The sequence below is a fragment of the Rhinolophus sinicus genome, chromosome 3, assembly GCF_057876585.1.
Source record: "Rhinolophus sinicus isolate RSI-liver-muscle chromosome 3, RSI-T2T, whole genome shotgun sequence".
Lineage (NCBI taxonomy): Eukaryota > Metazoa > Chordata > Mammalia > Chiroptera > Rhinolophidae > Rhinolophus > Rhinolophus sinicus.
The window spans coordinates 117,779,946-117,797,904 of record NC_142503.1 but is presented as its reverse complement, the minus strand read 5'-3'; the positions used below and the strand labels follow the sequence as shown (position 1 = coordinate 117,797,904).

General features: G+C 35.6%; 1 protein-coding gene across 14 annotated transcripts in view; it reads right to left on the bottom strand.

Moving 5' to 3' along the window:
- Positions 1 to 17,750, bottom strand: part of RALGAPA1 (Ral GTPase activating protein catalytic subunit alpha 1) — a 212,644-nt gene extending 194,894 nt beyond the window's left edge. For 7 of the 14 annotated variants that reach the window (XM_088796874.1, XM_019750420.3, XM_019750426.3 and 4 more), the window contains exon 1: positions 17,172 to 17,750. In XM_088796874.1, coding sequence (XP_088653000.1) covers positions 17,172 to 17,277 — 106 coding nt within the window. In that variant the 5' untranslated portion in view covers positions 17,278 to 17,750. The remainder of the gene's footprint in view (positions 1 to 17,171) is intronic. The other 7 variants (XM_074328147.2, XM_019750424.3, XM_088796870.1 and 4 more) reach the window with 3 other exon arrangements.
- Between the last annotated feature and the right edge of the window lie 209 nt (positions 17,751 to 17,959).

Below are 17,959 nucleotides of genomic sequence, written 5' to 3'. Positions count from 1 at the left end.
AAGACCCTCAAATAAAAACTCTGTCAATTAATTCTAGTGAAGCCTGATTGATTTATGCTCGACCAACGCGATTTATAAGTATATATTTGATCTTTTGTCCCCATTTCTGGCACAGAGCTCCAAAAACCCTGGGAATTTCCTAAGTGTTGAAAGTGATAAAGGCCTTCTGTTATGTTAATGAAGTGACTTTTGGAAAGCACCTAAGGATGGGGCTGGCTGCCAATGCAGCCAACCACATGACTAGAGGATCAGAAATTTCAGACTCACCCGGACCTCCAGGAAAGGGGGAGGGGCTGGAGACTGAGTTTAATCACCAATAGCCAGTGATTTAGTCAATCATGACTACATAATGAAGCCTCCATAAAAACCAAGAGGAAAGCTTCTCTGCCCTTTTTCTGGAGAGTTTCCATGCTGGGGAACCAGAACGCTTCCACATGCCACCGTGTCAAGCCCCACGCTTCGTGAGTACAGAAGCTCCTTCGTTCACTGTTGATTCATATCCTTGAATATCCTTTGTAATAAATGGGTAATCTGGTGAGTAAACAGGTTTCCCTGTGTTCTGTGAGCCATTCTAGCAAATTGGTAAAACCCAAAAGGAGATGGTCGTTGGAACCTCCCATTTGTAGCAGGCCAGTCAGAAGCACAGGTAACAAACAACCTGAGCTTGCAACTGGACTCTGAAGTAGAGGGCCTCTTGTGGACTGAGCCCTTTATCTGTGGAATCTGATTCTATCTCTGGGTACAGCGTCAGAATTGTTGTCAGACACCCTACTGGTGTCCAAAAATTGCTTGTTGGTATGGGGAAGCTTATACCTAGACACACACACACACACACACACACACACACAGAAACTGGGTCTAGGAACTCTCTTCACCAGCTATTTTACTTTAGTTTTGGGTGGGGAAGGAAAGAGTAATGTTGCTAAGTGATACAATTTAAGGATTTCCTTGTGTTTACTTGAAATAAAATACCAACAACAAATATTATTTCCTTTCATTCAATTCTCCTTTGTTTTCCCAAAATATAACTTTTAAATTATTTTCCCTCCAATTTACCCATTTTTTAAAAAAATAAAGACTGAGAATAAAAGTACAGAATCTAGACCATCGTGAAAATCAGTCAGGGATTTGTACTCAATTTATTTCTTAAGAATAAATTTTTACTTGACTTTGATTAGGACATATCTCTGATTCAATTTTATCACCATTAAGGTTCCAATTAAAATTAAAATAATGTTTTAAATTCTTCCATAAATTCTGTGCTTCAAATGCATTTTTTCATGTAATCTTCCAACATCTAAAGCATTATTACTTTGATTTTATAGACAGGTAAGTTATCTATAAAAGTGTTAAATAACATAGCTGAGAACCTAGATACTCTTTCTCCACTATATGTTCCTACTTAAAAGCTCCCATGTTTCCCTGAAAATAAGACCTAGCTGGTCAATCAGCTCTAATGCATCTTTTGGAGCAAAAATTAATCTAAGACCCACTATTATATTATATATTATAGTATAGTATACTGGGTCTTATAGTAAGATAAGACCGGGTATTATATTATATTATATTACATCATATACTATACTATATAAGAACCGGTCTTATAGTAAAATATATAGTATAGTCATAGATACCTAGATAGTCTTATATAGTTTAAAAATATACTTAAATTCTGAAATAAATTCCCAAATGAGTATTTAAATTGGTTCTAATTATTCATTAGTCTAAACACTGCACTGATATTACACTTATCCACTTACATCCTTAGAATAAATACTAAGAAATGGAAACGGTGGTTTCAAAGAATATATATAAATGTACGTTTAAAACTTTGACACTTAAGTCAAACTGCCTTCTAATTTACATTCCACCAGCAATGTACGAGCTGTTTCTATGTCTTCAAACATACTTTACAATCTTTTCCAAATTTTGTGAATTTTTACCAGTCCATAAATTAAGGAAATTAACTCTTTTAAACGTTACAAACGTTTCTTGGTTTGCTAATTGTCTTTTGACTGTTAATAATGAGCTGCACTTTTAGAAATTTAAAAGTGCTTTATATAGACAAGTTTATCAATCATTTTCATGACAATTTCTAACTTCGGTGTAAGTTCTAAGACTGATCTTCCTTATCCCAATATTTAAAATATATCTGCTTATTTTTTTTTCCAATTCACACTGAAGAATTAGAACTATTTAGAATTTATTCTATTATAAGAAACAGTGATTTTATATGTTTTTATCCAGACGAGCATTCTTTCTTCTTGACCTTTATTTAAATCACCATTTAATGGTCACATGAGCTCCTTCTGTAGCAAAGAGAAGTCATCCTTTTTAAATTTAACACTTTTTTCAATGTAACTGTTCTTACCTATAAAAAAAGATGTGCAGCTCTTTCTTAGAGAAAAATATGAAATTTTTATATATAAACATTAAGAAAAGCCTAAATGAATAAATGAAGACCCCAAGGGATAGAAAGAACAGTGTCTACGGATGTCAATGTCTTCTAAATTAAATCTACATATTCAAAGCAATCCAATAAAAAAAATTCTAACAATATCATCATTGAATTTATTAACAAGCTGATTCTGAGATTCATATGGAAGAACAAAAAGCCAAGTCTGTATTAGAGATTGGTATTAGTTTCCTGTAGTTGCTGTGACAAATTGGAGCTGCAAACCTGGTGTTCTGTTCTGCCTTCACATCTCCTTCTCCTCTCTGTCTATCCCAGGTCAGTTTACTGTTAACCGGGGAGTGGAGTTGGGGGAGAGGTACACGTTACATGTTGTTAGGCTCGTCAGCCATAAACTCTCTAATAATTAGATGTTATATAAGGGTCATGAAGACTGCCTTCAATAATGTGGGAAATTATCTAATAATCTCTGCCATAATGCCGTAAACATTTTTCAGTTAACATCCTGCTACTTGATTTTCGTTGTTTTTACATTTTACATAAAGCAGACTTTATATTCTGAAGCTTTTTTTTTGCCCAGGTACTAGACAATCCAAGGTCTCTTTCTAATGTGAATGATGACTTTATTTTTTCCTACCATTGTCAACTGAAAGGAAGCTACTCACAAAAGAGCAACTTTGCTCTCCTCATACTTAATACATTCATTCATGAACTACGTAATATTTAGTGAATATCTATTATATGCCAGGCACTGTGATGACTCTAGGGATAGGAAGATAGAAAGACACACCTATGCCCTCAGGAAGGTATGAAGATATAGAAATGCAAATAAATAATTACATCATAATAAAATAACCAAATTACTAGAAACAAATGTGTTCAGTGTAGGAAAAACTCCTATCCCTACCTAATAGGGAAGGAAGAGTAGAAACCTTCAGGTGTGAGACTGACGGAAAGGTAGTTTGATACAGTAGTATTATTAGCAAAGATATACGCATCACAGAAACTGATTTCTAGTTCGATATTACAGGAATGGAAAGTACCAGAGAGGGGTAACAAGAAGCTAAAGACAACAATGTGGTAAACGAAGATAAATTTATGTTGGGATACTTCGAGCTTGAGGTATCTGTGGGACAAACTTACAACCATTTGTCTTTTTCTATCACATTGTCAAAGATCAAAGGTTAATTTTCATGTGTTGGTAACCTGGAAGACGGTGATGCCATTTACAAAAGTTAAAAAAAACACACATTTAGATTGTGTAGACATTTGATTTTAGAAAGACTAGATCTAACAGACATACTAATCACCTATTTTTCTATTTTCTTCAAGGTCTATTTCTATCACAATGATCCTTCTAAAAGAAAAAGACACATTAGATAATATATGAACTCATACAAATTGTGATTGGATTTAGAATCAAGAAAAAGTGTTTTACAAGAAGAAGAAGAAGCAGTAGAAGCAGCAGCAGAAGCAGCAGCAGCATGTTTTCTTTTCTAAGACACTGAAAACTTATAACCCAACATGTTCTCTTTTCACTTTAGCTGCTAGGAAACCTAAGAACCAAATTCAATGCTTTACAGCTGTAATCAGCTCATCTCTAGAACCTGATAATGTTTCCTCTCTTTAAGTAGTGGATATTCAGTTGTTTGTTTTATCACTAGTTGTTCTATTTCACATTTTATTCAGTCCTATAAGCCATGTAAAACCCTTTATACGCAATGGAATCCTCAATAAAAAGAATGTTAATGCAAAGATTGCTTGCAATATTTGAAACAGCTTTCTACTAGGCAAATTAATCAGTAACATTGTTTATGTAGATAATCTGCTCACTAAATCACTTCTTCATGAATAACAAACATAAAGTGTTTCAATGAGGTCAAACTAACTTTTCAAATGAGTAATTCAAATTTAAGTACTATATGAAAACATATATACAAATTAAGGAATATAAAAGGGTCTAATGTCACGTGCATAGGATTACTTACTAATTTTGTATATCAACCATTAAAAATATATTCAAATACCAGGTTAGTTTATTTTTACAGGCAATTTACAGTTTACAGTGACTCCTGTGCACTTTCAGATTTCCAGCCACACCTGTTCCAAGTTAATCTATACCATCTTTAAGTTATTTATTTAATGAACATATTATATAATGAACATATAAACATATTTATTTAATGAACATATTAAATGTCCTTATAAATGACCATTTATACCTAACTAAACATGAGTTTATTTTTCTGATTTAAGATATTAATACAATTTTCTTTGTGAAAAATTAATATATCCAGATTTATAAATCAGATATATTTCACTCATCAATTGATACTAAATTTATTCTCTAAATATAAAAAAGTAAAAAATGGGAGCCAATATGAAGCCAATTTTCAGTCTCATTCACTTAAGAGAACCTCTTACAGCATGCATATCCAGTGTCTTGAAAACTGTTACTTATGTTTTAGGGTTTTTAGAGTTTTTGTTTATTTTAAACAGGTATGGACATCAGATAAAGTCGTTTCTGACAGACAGCAAGCAAACGAGGTGCACCTTCGACTGCTCCAGCTTACTAAAGAATTTCCTGGCTAAGGTAAGAGGAAAGGGAATCCAGGCAGAGCCATGAGTTGAGAAAACGAGATGACAGTCCAAGAAGACCAAGGTAACAAGAGTTCACAGGAGAGAGCAGGAAAGAGGAGAAAGCTACATACAGCAAGAACCCAGGAGAGGTCCCTTTCCACTATAATCGTAACACCTTGTAAGGAAAAGTCCCAAGACAGGAGAAAGCTATGTGAAAAAACTGAAGGGAACAGTACCAGATGTGTACATAGGACCAAGAACAGTGCCTGTTCCCAAAAGGTGAGCTAAAAAAAAAAAAATCTCAATTTACAGGGCATTAGGGTAGAACACTCAGGAAGGTATTGCTTTATACTAGGTAAATAGCCCTAGATGGATCCACTCAATAAACTGTAAAAGCAAGACCTAAAATGATCAAACTATTTCTAAGCAACTAATGGCATCCCAGAAAAAAGTTCAAGAATTTACAAGAATTATGGATACAAAAATATTCAGAAGAAGGTAAAATTCACAATTATCAGAAATCCAAAGATGACTCTGAATACAAAGAAGAAAACAACCCAGGATGTAGAGAATAATCAATTGACCCAGATTTGACAGATGCTAGAATGAGCAGAGAAGTAGTACAATGTTATCTTAATAGTGCTTCATATGCTCAAGAGGACATGCAGACAATATAATTTCCATACATACTAATACATACATAGAAAATGAACCAGATAAAAACTATGTCTGATGTGAAAAATAAGCTAGATGGGCAGACTGCATGTAGCAAAAGCCTAGTGAACTTAGCAACAGAAAACACAGAGAAAAAAGAATCCAAAAAAATTAAAAGAATGTCAGTTCTTTTACTGTTACGAGATCTCCCAATATACTAATAATATTTTCTAATATATTAACCTAATATTATACTTATCAATATGCTAATAAATGAAATTCCAAAAAGGGATGAGAGCAATAAGTGGAGGAAAAAATGGCTAAAATTTCCCCAAACTTTATGAAAATTATAAACCCATAAATCTAATAAGCTCAATGAACCCCAAGCCAAACTTGGGCACATATTGCTCAAAACTAGTAAAGAGAAAATCTTAAAAGTAGCTGGGGGAAAAAAATGACATAAACGTACAGAATAAGGTAAGTATGATAGAAGACTTATCAGAAACAATGCAAGCACCAAGACAGTGGAGTAAAATCTTCAAAGGACAAAGGGAAAAAGCCATCAACCTAGAATTCTAAACAAAGCAAAATATCTTTCAGAAAAGAAGCAAAATACTTTACACAAACCAAAACATGAGGAATTCACCACCAGATCATCATCACAGAAGAAATGGTTAAAGGAAGTCCTTCAGAAGAAGCAAAATGATACTGGATAGATGGAAGTATCTATTAATATCCGCAATGGAACGAAGAGCACTGAAAATAGTACTACATGGGTAAACATATGTCTTTGTCTTATTATTTCAAAATCTTTAAAAGATAACTGCTTGTTTAAACAAAATAATATAATGAAGGACTTACAAAACATATAAATAAATTCATGAAAAAAAGTATCAAAGCTGGGGGTAGAAATGAAAGTACACACTTGTAAGTCTTTAACACAACACAAGAAGTGGTATAATAATCACTTACTAGAAGACTCCGGAAAGTTACAGATGCATACCATAAATCATAAAGCAATGAATAAAATAAAAGATTATAGCTAATAATCCAACAAAGAAGTTTTAAAAAGAATCATAAGTTTACTCAACTAATAATAGAAAAGAAGGCAGAGAGAGAGAAGGGAACTAAGCACAGACAGGCCAAACAGAAAACACAGCAAGATGACAGACTTAAACTTAACCAAATCAATAATATCATTAAGTGTACATCATCCAGATCCCAATGACTAGCTACTGGTCTGAATCTAAACAGAAAAATTACAAGGAAGGAGACTGAATCAGTAACCAAAAAGCTCCCAAAAAAGAAAAGTCCAGGGGGCCACTGGTTAGCTCAGTTGGTTAGAGCACGGTACTCTTAACAACAAGGTTGCCAGTTCGATCCCCACATGGGCCACTGTGAGCTGCGCCCTCCACAACTAAATTGAAACAACTACTTGACTTGGAGCTGATGGGTCCTGGAAAAACACACTTAAATAAATAAAAAAGTTAAAAATAAAAGAGTCCGGAACCAGATGACTTCACTGGTGAAATCTACCAAACATTTAAAAAAGAATGCATACCAATCCTTCCCAAACTCTCCCACATAACAGAACAGGAGGGAACACTTCCAAATTCATTTTACAAGGCCAACATTACCGATAACAAAACCAAACAAGGACACTACAAGACAATTACATTATCCCTGAAGAATACAGACGTACAATTTCTCAACAAAATATTAGCAAACCACAGTCAACAGTACATTAAAAGGATCGTAACCATGACTAGGTAGCACTGACTTCAGGCGTGCAAAGATGGTTCAACATTCACAAATCAATCATTGTGATTCACATCATTAACAAAATGAAGGATAAAAATCATATGATCATCTCAATAGGTATAGAAAAAGCATTGACAAAACTCAACATTCATTCATAATAAAAACTCAACAAACTGGGTGTAGAAGGAATGAACATCAACATAATAAAGGCCATATATGACAAGTCCACAGATAACATCACACTCAAATGGCGAGAAGCTGAAAGCTTTTCTTCTGAGATCAGGAACAAGACAAGGATGCCCACTCTTACCACTTTCATTCAACATCGTATTGGAAGTTCTCGCAAGAGCAAATAGGCAAGAAGAAATAAAAGGCATCCAAATCTGAAAGGAAGAAGTAAAACGGTCTCTATTTGCAGACAACTATTTACAGATGACATAATCTTATAATAGAGAAAACCCTAAAGACTTCACACAAAAAAACTGTTCGAATAAACAAATTCAGTATCAAAATCGGTTGTATTTTAGTACACTAACAACTATCAGAAAAAGAATTTAAGAAACATGCCCATTTACAATTACACCAAAAAGAATAAAATACCTAGGAATAAGTTTAACCAAAAAGGTAAAAGATCTGTACACTGAAAATTATAGGACATTGATGAAACTGAAGACACAAATAAATGGAAACATTCCATAATCATGGATGGGAAGACTACTGTTAAAATGTCCATACGAACCAAAGCAGTTTATTTATTCAATGAAATTCCTATAAAAATTCCAATTGCATTTTTCACAGAAGTAGATACAGACAATCCTAAAATCTGTATGGAACCACAAAAGGTTCCAAGTAGCCAATGCAATCTCAAGACGAAAGAATAAAGTGAGAGGTATCACACTCCCGGATTTCAAACTATATTGCAAAGCTATAGAAATCAAATCAGTATGGTATTGGCATAAACACAAGACATATATATATATCAATAGAACAGAATAGACAGACCAGAAAAATAAATCTATGCATAAATGGTCAACGGATTAATGACAAAGGAACCAAGAATATACAATGGGGAGAGGATAGTCTCATTAATAAATAATATAGGAAAAATTGGACAGCCAAATGCAAAAGAACAAAACTGGATCTCTATCTTACACCATAAAGAAAAATTAACCCAAAATGAAATTAAAACTTGAACGTAAGACTTGAAACCATAAAACTTCTAGAAGAAAATATAAGCGGCAAAGGCAAACTGCTTGACATCAGTCATGGTGATGATTTTTTGAATCTGACACCAAAAGCAAAAGCAACAAAAGCAAAAATAAACAAGTGGGATTACATAAAAATAAAAAGCTTCTGAACAGCAAAGAAAATCATCAACAAAATGAAAAGGTAACCTACTCAATGGGAGAAAGTATTTGCAAATCTTGTATCTAATATGGGATTAATACCCAAAATATGTAAAGAATTCACACCTTATAGTAAAGGAATGAACAACCCAACTAAAAAATGGGCAGAGGATCTGAATAGACATTTTTCTCAACACATACGGATGGTCAACAGGTACATGAGAAGGTGTTCCACACCACTAATCATCAGGGAAATGCAAATCAAAACCACAATGAGATATCACCTCACACTTGTTAGGATGGTTATTATAAAAAAGACAAGAAATAACAAGTGTTGGCAAGGATGTGAAGAAAAGGAAACCCTTGTACACTGTTGGTGAGCATGTAAATTGGTCCAGCCACTACAGAAAACAATATGGAGGTTCCTCAAAAAGTTAAAAAATAAAACTACCACATAATCCAGCAATTTTACTTCTGGGTATATACCTGAAATAAATGAAATCACTATCTTAAAGACACTATACCTCCATGTTCATTGCAGCATTTACAATATCCAAGACATGAGAACAACCCAAGTGTCCCTCAACAGAAGAATGGATCAAGAAAATGTGATATGTGAGTGTATGTGTACATACACATACAATGGAATATTATTCAGCCATAAAAAAAGAACCCTGCCATTTGCTACAACATATGTAGAGCTCGAGGGCATTATGCTAAGTGAAGTCAGACAGAGAAAATCAAATACTGTAACTATGATTTACACCTATGTGTTGACTCTAAAAGACCAAACTCATAGAAAACAGAGAGCATAATGGTGGCTGCCAGAGGCGAGGAGGGGGGAAATGGGCGAAGGTAGTCAAAAAGACATAAAATTCCAGTTGAACATAAAAGAATTCTGGGGATGTAGCACTAGATAACAGCATGGAGAAAAAGGAAAAAATGAACATCACCCAAACATCTCAATTAAAAGGTTGAGATTACTAGATTAGATAAAAATAAAACTCAACCATACACAGTCAACAAGAAATCCATTTAAATATAAAAATACAAATAGATTAAAAAGACAGGAAAATATATACCCTACCAATACTCGTCAATTAAAGTGGAAGTAGCTAAATTACTGTCAAAGTAGATTACAGGGCAATGACTACCAGGGATAAGAGCTCATTTCTTAATAATAAAGGAGTCATTTTATCAGGAGACAATAATCCCAAATGTTCAGGAACCTAATAACAAAGCTTCAAAATACATGAAATAAAATCTGACAGAACTGCAAAAAGAAACAGATAACCCCACAATAACAGTCAGAAACTTCAGCACCACCCCCTCCCTACCCCCAGTCAATAACTGATAAAAACAAGTAGACAAAAATTCACCAAGGATATAGAAGATTTGAACACTTTCAAACAACCTGTCCTAATTGACATTTTTAGGACACTCAACCAAACACCAGCACAATACATTTTTTGTTCAAGTGCATATGGAATATCTATCAAGTTAAAACATTCTGGGCTATGAAATTTCAGTAAATTTTAAAAAACTCAAGTCATAAACATATGTTCTCTAACTATAATGAAGTTAAGTTAGAAATCAATAACATATCTGAATAATGCACAACTATTTGAAACTAAAGAACACAAATGTAAATAACCCATGGAACAATGAAAAAATCAATAGGGAAGTTAAAATGCGTTTTGGACATAATTGAAAATAAAAACAAAAAATACCGCAATTTGTGGAATTTATAATAGGGGAAATGCCTATAGTAGAAAGGAAAAAGGGTCTTAAATCAATAATCTCAGTAATCTTTACATTTTAAGAAACTAGAAAAAAGAACATATTAAACTCACACTAAAAAAGAACTTTGTCGTTTAAAACCCAAGATTACTTACAAGATGATTTTGTGGAAAAAAACTAAAACAAAGCAGAAAAAAGGAAATAAAGATCAAAGCAGAAATCAATAAAACAAAAACAGAGAAACAGAAAATTAATAAAGCAACACGCTGGTCCTTTTAGACGATCAATAAAATGTGATGAGCCTCTAGTCAGACGGGTCAGGAAAAAAACAAATTATCAATATCAAGAATGAGATGTGACACACCACAGATTGTGATATCAAAAGGATAAGGGAGTACTGTGAACAACTTTATACATATAAATTTTACAACTTACATGAAATGAGAAAATTCTTTGAAAGACACAAACTCAAGAAGAAATAACCTGACTAGCACTATATCTATTAAAGTAGTTAAAAACCTTCCCTCAGGGAAAACTCCAGATCAAGATCACTTCACTGGTGAATTCTATAACACCAAACATTTAAGGAAAAACAGTACCAATTCTACATGACCATTTCCAGAAACTCTGAAAGCAACACCTCTCAATTAATACTATGAGGCTAACATGTAATATCAAAACCAAAAATATTACAAGAGGGCCTGACCTGAAAGCTGATCTCTAGGAACTGGCTCAGCCAAAGTCTGAGCGTTAGAGCAGAGACAGTCCTACGTCAAGTGGGAGATTCCCCCCAAACTAGAAAACATTTACATTTCAAAAGCAGGGGAAAGACAACCACAGGATTAAAGGAAGAAGATGTGAAACCATGTAAACTGTTATGTGGGATATTTGACTGTTAAAATGTTCTCAATCAAGTTTTACAACTTCCTCAAAAAAAAAAAAAAAAATTTACAAGCAAAGTACAGACCAGTATCCCTCATGAAAATAAATATATCAATCATAAACAAAATTTTAGCATATCAAATCCAACGATATATAAATATGACAATTCATCAGGAACAACTGAGCTTTAATCTCAGGTTTGCAGAATTGATTTAACATTTGAAAATCAGTGACTATAACTCATCATGTTAATTAATGAAAAAAAATCTGTTCTCAATCGCCGAAAAGTGTTTGACAAATCTAACATCCATTTTTGATGAAACAACTCTCAGCAATCTAGCAGTGAAACTTTCTCAACATGATAAAGGACATCTACGAAAAACCTCCAGTTAATATCATATTGTGTAGTCAAAAAAACTCACTGCTTTACCAAGATCAAAAATAAGACAAGGATGTCCACTCTCACACTTCTATTCTCTAGAAGTTCTAGTGAGTTCAAAAAGGCAAGAAAAAGATATAAAGGCATCCAGATTGGAAAGGAAGAAGTAAAACTGTCTTTATTCACAGACAATATCTACATAAAAAATCCAAATGGAATCTACAAAAAATGTAGATTCAGAACTGAGTTTAGCAAGGTTTCAGGATACAAGGCTCAATACGCAAACATCAATTTTATTTTCTTACACTAGCAACAATCTGGAATGAATATAAAGATGTCATTTTCAAGAGCATCAACGGGAGAAAATATTTAGGGATAAGCGACAAAAGATGTGTAAGACTTGCACATTAAAAACTACAAAACAGGCCAGGCCGGTGGCTCAGGCGGGTGGAGCTCTGTGCTCCTAACTCCGAAGATTGCTGGTTCGATTCCCACATGGGCCAGTGGGCTCTCAACCACAAGATTGCTGGTTCAATTCCTCGAGTCCTGCAAGGGATGGTGGGCTGTGCCCCCTGCAACTAGCAATGGCAACTGGACCTGGAGCTGAGCTGCGCCCTCCACAATTAAGACTGAAGGGACAACAACTTGACTTGGAAAGAAGTCCTGGAAGTACACACTGTTCCCCCAATAAAGTCCTGTTCCCCCTCCCCAATAAAATTTAAAAAAAAAAACACAACACTACAAAACACTACTAGAGAAATTAAAGAAGCCCTCTACAAATGGAGAAACACACTTTGTTCATGACTCAGAGAATTCAATATTGTTGTAAACTTTTCCCAATTTGACCTATAGATTCATCATAATCCCAATCAAAATCCAAGGAGGAAAATTTTCTTATTCATTTTAGAAACTGACAAGCTCATCATAAAACTCATATTGGTAAAGGAAGTGGCATAGTACAGCCACACCAGAAAAAAGAAAAAAACCTTTGCAAAGGAAGTACAAAGTTGGAGATACAACTGATTTCAAGAGTTACTATCAAGTTACAGTAAATAAAAAAACATCATGGTATTGGCACCAACACAGACAAATAGATCACAGGAACAAAATAGAGAGTCCAGAAATAGACCCACACATATATAACAACTGAGTTTTGGAAAAAGTACAAAGGCAATTCAGTGGTGAAACGGCGGCAGTCTTTTTCAACAAATGGTGCTGCAACAACTGGATATCCAAATGCAAAAAAATAAACTTCAATCTAGAAGAAAGCATGGAAGAAAATCTTTGTGACCTTGGCTTAGGCAAAGATTTTAGATACAACACCAAAAGTATACAAATCATAAAATAAAAAATTGATATATAGGCTTAATCAAACTTAAGACTCCCATCCTACTCCTTCAAAGAAAATGTTAAGAAAATTAAGAGACAATCCAAAGATCCAGGGAGGGGGAGGGAGGTATCTGATAAAGTACTTTTATCCAGAATAAATAATTAATTTTCAAAACTGAGTAAGAAAACAACTTCAAAAATAGGTAAAAGATTCGAACAGACACTTGATCAAACAAATTATATAATGGCAAACAAGCACATTAAAAGATGCTCAATGTTATTAAATATCGGGAAAACACTAATTATAACCACTACATACTTCTTATAGTGGCTGAAATTAAGACTGGCAATACCAAGTGGTGTTGGTTCATTTGTGGAGAAAGGGGCACTCTCCATACTCTGCTGGTAAGAACGTAAAATAAAAAAAAACAGTGTGGCAGTTTCTTTAATAGCCATTCCACTTCTAGGTATTTATCCAAGAGAAAAGAAAGACTATGTCTATACAACAAGTACACTTCATAGCAGCTTTTTGCAATAGTTCAAAACCGAAAACCCATGTGTCCATCAACAGGTAAATGGATAATCAAATCATGGCCTATCTATACAATGGAATACTACTCAGCAATAAAAGCAAGTACTATTGATACCCCCCATAACAATATTAATGAATTTCAAAATAATAAGGCTGAATAAAAGAAACCAAACAAAAAAAAAGCAAATACTATATAATCCCATATATATAAAACTAGAAAATGCAAACCAATCTAGAGTGACAGCAGATCAGTGATTGCCCAGAGAACAGGGGGGCTAGTGCGAGTAGGGGTGTAAGTAAGGGATTACCAAGGCGCAAAAGGAAACCAGGTTATAGATATACTTGTCATCTTGATTGTCTGGATATGTTTCCTAATCTCGATTGTCATGATGGCTTCACAAAGTAAGTGTGTGTGTGTATATGTATGTGTGTATATGTGTGTGTGTCAAAAATTATTCAATTATATGCTTTAAATAGTGCAATTTATTGTATGTCAATTATAGTTATTAGAATGATCCAACAATAATCAATATATTTATTAGCTAAATAAGTACTCATTTTTTTCTTTTTAAATCAAGAAGACAGAACTATTATCTTGCCATAGATGAAAATTAACATTTAGTCAATATCCACTATGTGCCAGGCATTCTATTAGCCACTTTACAGGTGCTAACTTAATACTTATTATCTTAAGGCTATTAATTGTTAAAAAAAAAAAAAAAAAAGAGGGGGAGGGTAAGAGAATAACAGAGACTTCAGAAACTAGACAAGGCTTTATTTCTTAAAAAAAACAAAACAAAAAACGTAACTTCCAGTTCCCACAAATCAAATATATAGCAACATCAATAAACACAGCAGATTTAAATCTAAATCCTTGTCAAGTTCTATCAATTCAGCTGGAATTGTCCTACTGTAGGAATACATGCCAAGTAAAAAAGTTTACACTGAGTGTTTAAATATGTTCTTATATTTGGATCCACTGAATTCTATAAATACCCTGAGTGAATAGGGTTAAAAATATAGTTCAGATGGAACCAAATAAAAAATAAAATCTTGTGTAATCGGCAATGTCCAATTACTTTGCAAACTAGTTTCCTCATATGTTTACTTTATGTTAAACTTGCACCTGTTTCCAAAAAGGATTTGAAGTGGCTTTTCCATCTGCAAAATGATGTATCTAATTAGTGAACCTCTAAGATGTCTTTCAGCGTTTGCCATTCTACTTTTTCCCACTCATATTCTTAAAAACTACATTAACCATATTTCAAACAAAATAACTATAACCATTTAAAAATTCAGACTATTTCATTCAATTAATGTATCAGAACCAAGTATAGCATTTGAAGGTCCACCTTTTACTCTTATACTTTCACAAGGTTTCTAAACCTCACCACTGCTGACATCTAGATCACAATATTGCTGTGAGGGATTATCCTGTACATGGTAAGATGTTTAGCAGCATTCCTGCTACCCACTAGATGCCGCAAACGCCTCCCCCAAGTTGTGACAAACAAAAGTGTCTCCAAACATTGTCAGTGTCAGGGGGGAGGCAAAATTATCCCTGGTTGAGAACTACTGTTTTAAAACTACTGAAATGTAGTAATCTTGCACTATGAACCTACTCCACACACAGGACAGGGAATTTGAAAGCATAATGTCCTCTATTTGAAGGTTCTTAAGGATATTTTAGATGTTTATACACAGTGTATGCTCTATTTTCCAAAAGCCCATAAATTAAAAAACAAAAGGTTGTTTTTTTAATTATTGTTTTGTTTTCAAATGGAGGAAGCTAGGCCGTACAAAATATGTGACATGTGTGACCTCTTAATTTAGATCATGTCTCCCAGATGGAAGAAACTTCTAGGCCAAAGAAGTATGTATGAAACATTCCTTGAATACTCTATAACTAAAGAACTATGGCAGTTAATTTAGAAAATATCAGTACTCCTTTGGAACTCAACTTTATAGCTCTGCCATTACCCAACCTACAGTTTGTCCCAAATAGGTGTCAAATTCCATTAAGTGTTGAATTTCAAACTGCCATTATATGCGATACCTCTCCTAAATTCACATTAACTTACTTTGTCTCACTCTCTCAGCCAGTGAGTTAACTTCAATGAGTTAACTCTGAAGTAGAATGAAGAACAAAAAATAAAAATATCATAATCCCAACAGTATTTAGATTTATATTTTCTTGAAAACTATATTTTCTTTTTATGTCACTAACCTGGATTTAATTGCTTCCTTACTATTCCACAGGAATGAATACAACTTACTTGTGATAAAGATGTGCTGTCATAAATGTAGGAAGAGTAAGAAACAAACTGGAGACAAGAAACCTGGGCTCCAGTTCTGGCTCTGGCTCCTAGTACCTGGGTGACCATTTAGCATCCCCAACTTCAGTATTCTCATTTGTAAAAAAACAGGAAGATAATGATTTCTTCTTCTGGGTTACTGTGAGGATGAATTATAATTTATGTGAAATCATTTTGAGAACAGTAAAGCACCATACAAATGTTGGGTATTATTGGTGGTATCCTGGTGGCATGTGCAAACAATATAGTTGAGAAAACAGACACCTCAAATAAGGGACTTACTTATATCACTGAATAAACATCACTTTTCAAAATAAACACTCATTAGGAAGAGAACTTGAGATAATAAACTCTGAATTATGATTCAGACATCTGGGTTCAAATCTCAGTTCTGCCTTTAATTCCGTATTATCACAGGCAAACTCACTTTCTTTGTCACCTCAAATTTCATCTAAAATATCCAAGTACAAGACCAGATATTCCATAAGTCTTATTATAGCCCTTGTCAGCCTAAGAAATGACCAAGTAGCCAAAAGATTTAACACTATCCAAAACTCAGAGCACTCTCTGGTTTGCCAGCAAAACAGAAGCAGAGGGTAACAGACAGTAAGAAATTGTTGATTGAATAAAAACAGAATCCTATACAGTTCTCTAGAAGAAAAGGACGCTGTAAACTACCTTTTTCCTATCATGAATAATAATTCTCTCTAAATGACAGTAATGACGAACGAGGTGCATTAACAAAAGGGCGGGGCTCTTTCCCACAAGGTTTTTGAGAACCACCCACTTCCCAAAGGGGTACAACTGCTTCCTCCTGGCCCTCATTAGCCAAGAAACTTGAAAGACTAAGGTCTACATTGTCTAAGAGAGGACTTTATTTTTGTTTTCACTTGGGTGTGGATGACGGTCGTCATCTGGCCAACATATCCTATAAATACCATTACACACGACACTAAGTCTCCCGAAAGTCTAAAAAAAATCCAAGTTTTTAGAGGAATACTAGTGTTTAAAAATGATTTCAGACTATGAACTCAAAATGAGATAACTCTGTGTTAGTGTTTGGCAACTGCCAAGTTTTTCTCTTCCCCAAATTAACCGCCCTCCCGCGTCTCTGCAGAGGCGACGCCTCGCCCTCTGCTCCCGCACGTCGCCAGGACCGGGGGAAGAGTCCCCAGGGGCTCCAGACGCGGGAAGGCCAGGTAACCCAGGCCTCCGGGCGCCGCCACCCCTCGCTCCTCACCGATGACGATGCGCAGGTGCTTGAGGCGGGTCAGCGCGTCCTTCTTGGTGTCCAGCACCTTTTGGGTCGACTTCTTCACATCCCCGTGCGGCTTCTTGGAGAACATCCTGCCGCTGCCACCTCCACGGCCGTCTCCGGCCCCCTCCCGGCCCGGTTCCACCGGCGGAAAGTGGAGGGAGTGGGCGGGGAGGAGACTAGCGTGAGCGGCTCATTCACTCCCCAGACTTGCGGGCCCGGGTGCAGCCGACTCCTCCCAGATCCAGGCCAGGGCCGCCACCTCCGCCCGCCTCGCGCCGCGGCTGCAAGCCACCCTCGGCTCCGGCTCCAATATGGCGGATCCCTTCTCCCAGCCCTGCACAAAGCAAGGGAGACCAGGGTGAGTCGCCCGCCGCCGCCTCCGCCGTCCGCTTCCTGCGGCCGCCACTCGCCGCCACAGGCCGGGGCCGGGGACCAGGAGCCACGGAGGTGGGGCTCTCGGCGGCAGCAGCACACTCCTCCCTCCCTGAGGCCCCCTTAAGGTTAAAGCGTCTGTAGCAAGCTTAGACCTTGCAGAAGCCGAAAGGGATACCGAGTGTAGTGATGGGATTTCACGACGCTGCCGTCAGTGGCGAATGGTCCCCGTGGCAACCGCCTTCTGACGTCAAGCTTTCTTGACGTCATGCGAGCGTGAGATCATCCGTGGCCTTACTCGCCTTTGGTTTCCTGTGTAAGCAGCCAGAGGAGCCCAAGAAAGTCAGGGAAGGGAATTACTTTGTGTGTTATTGTAAGCAAAGTGATTCCTAGCCTAA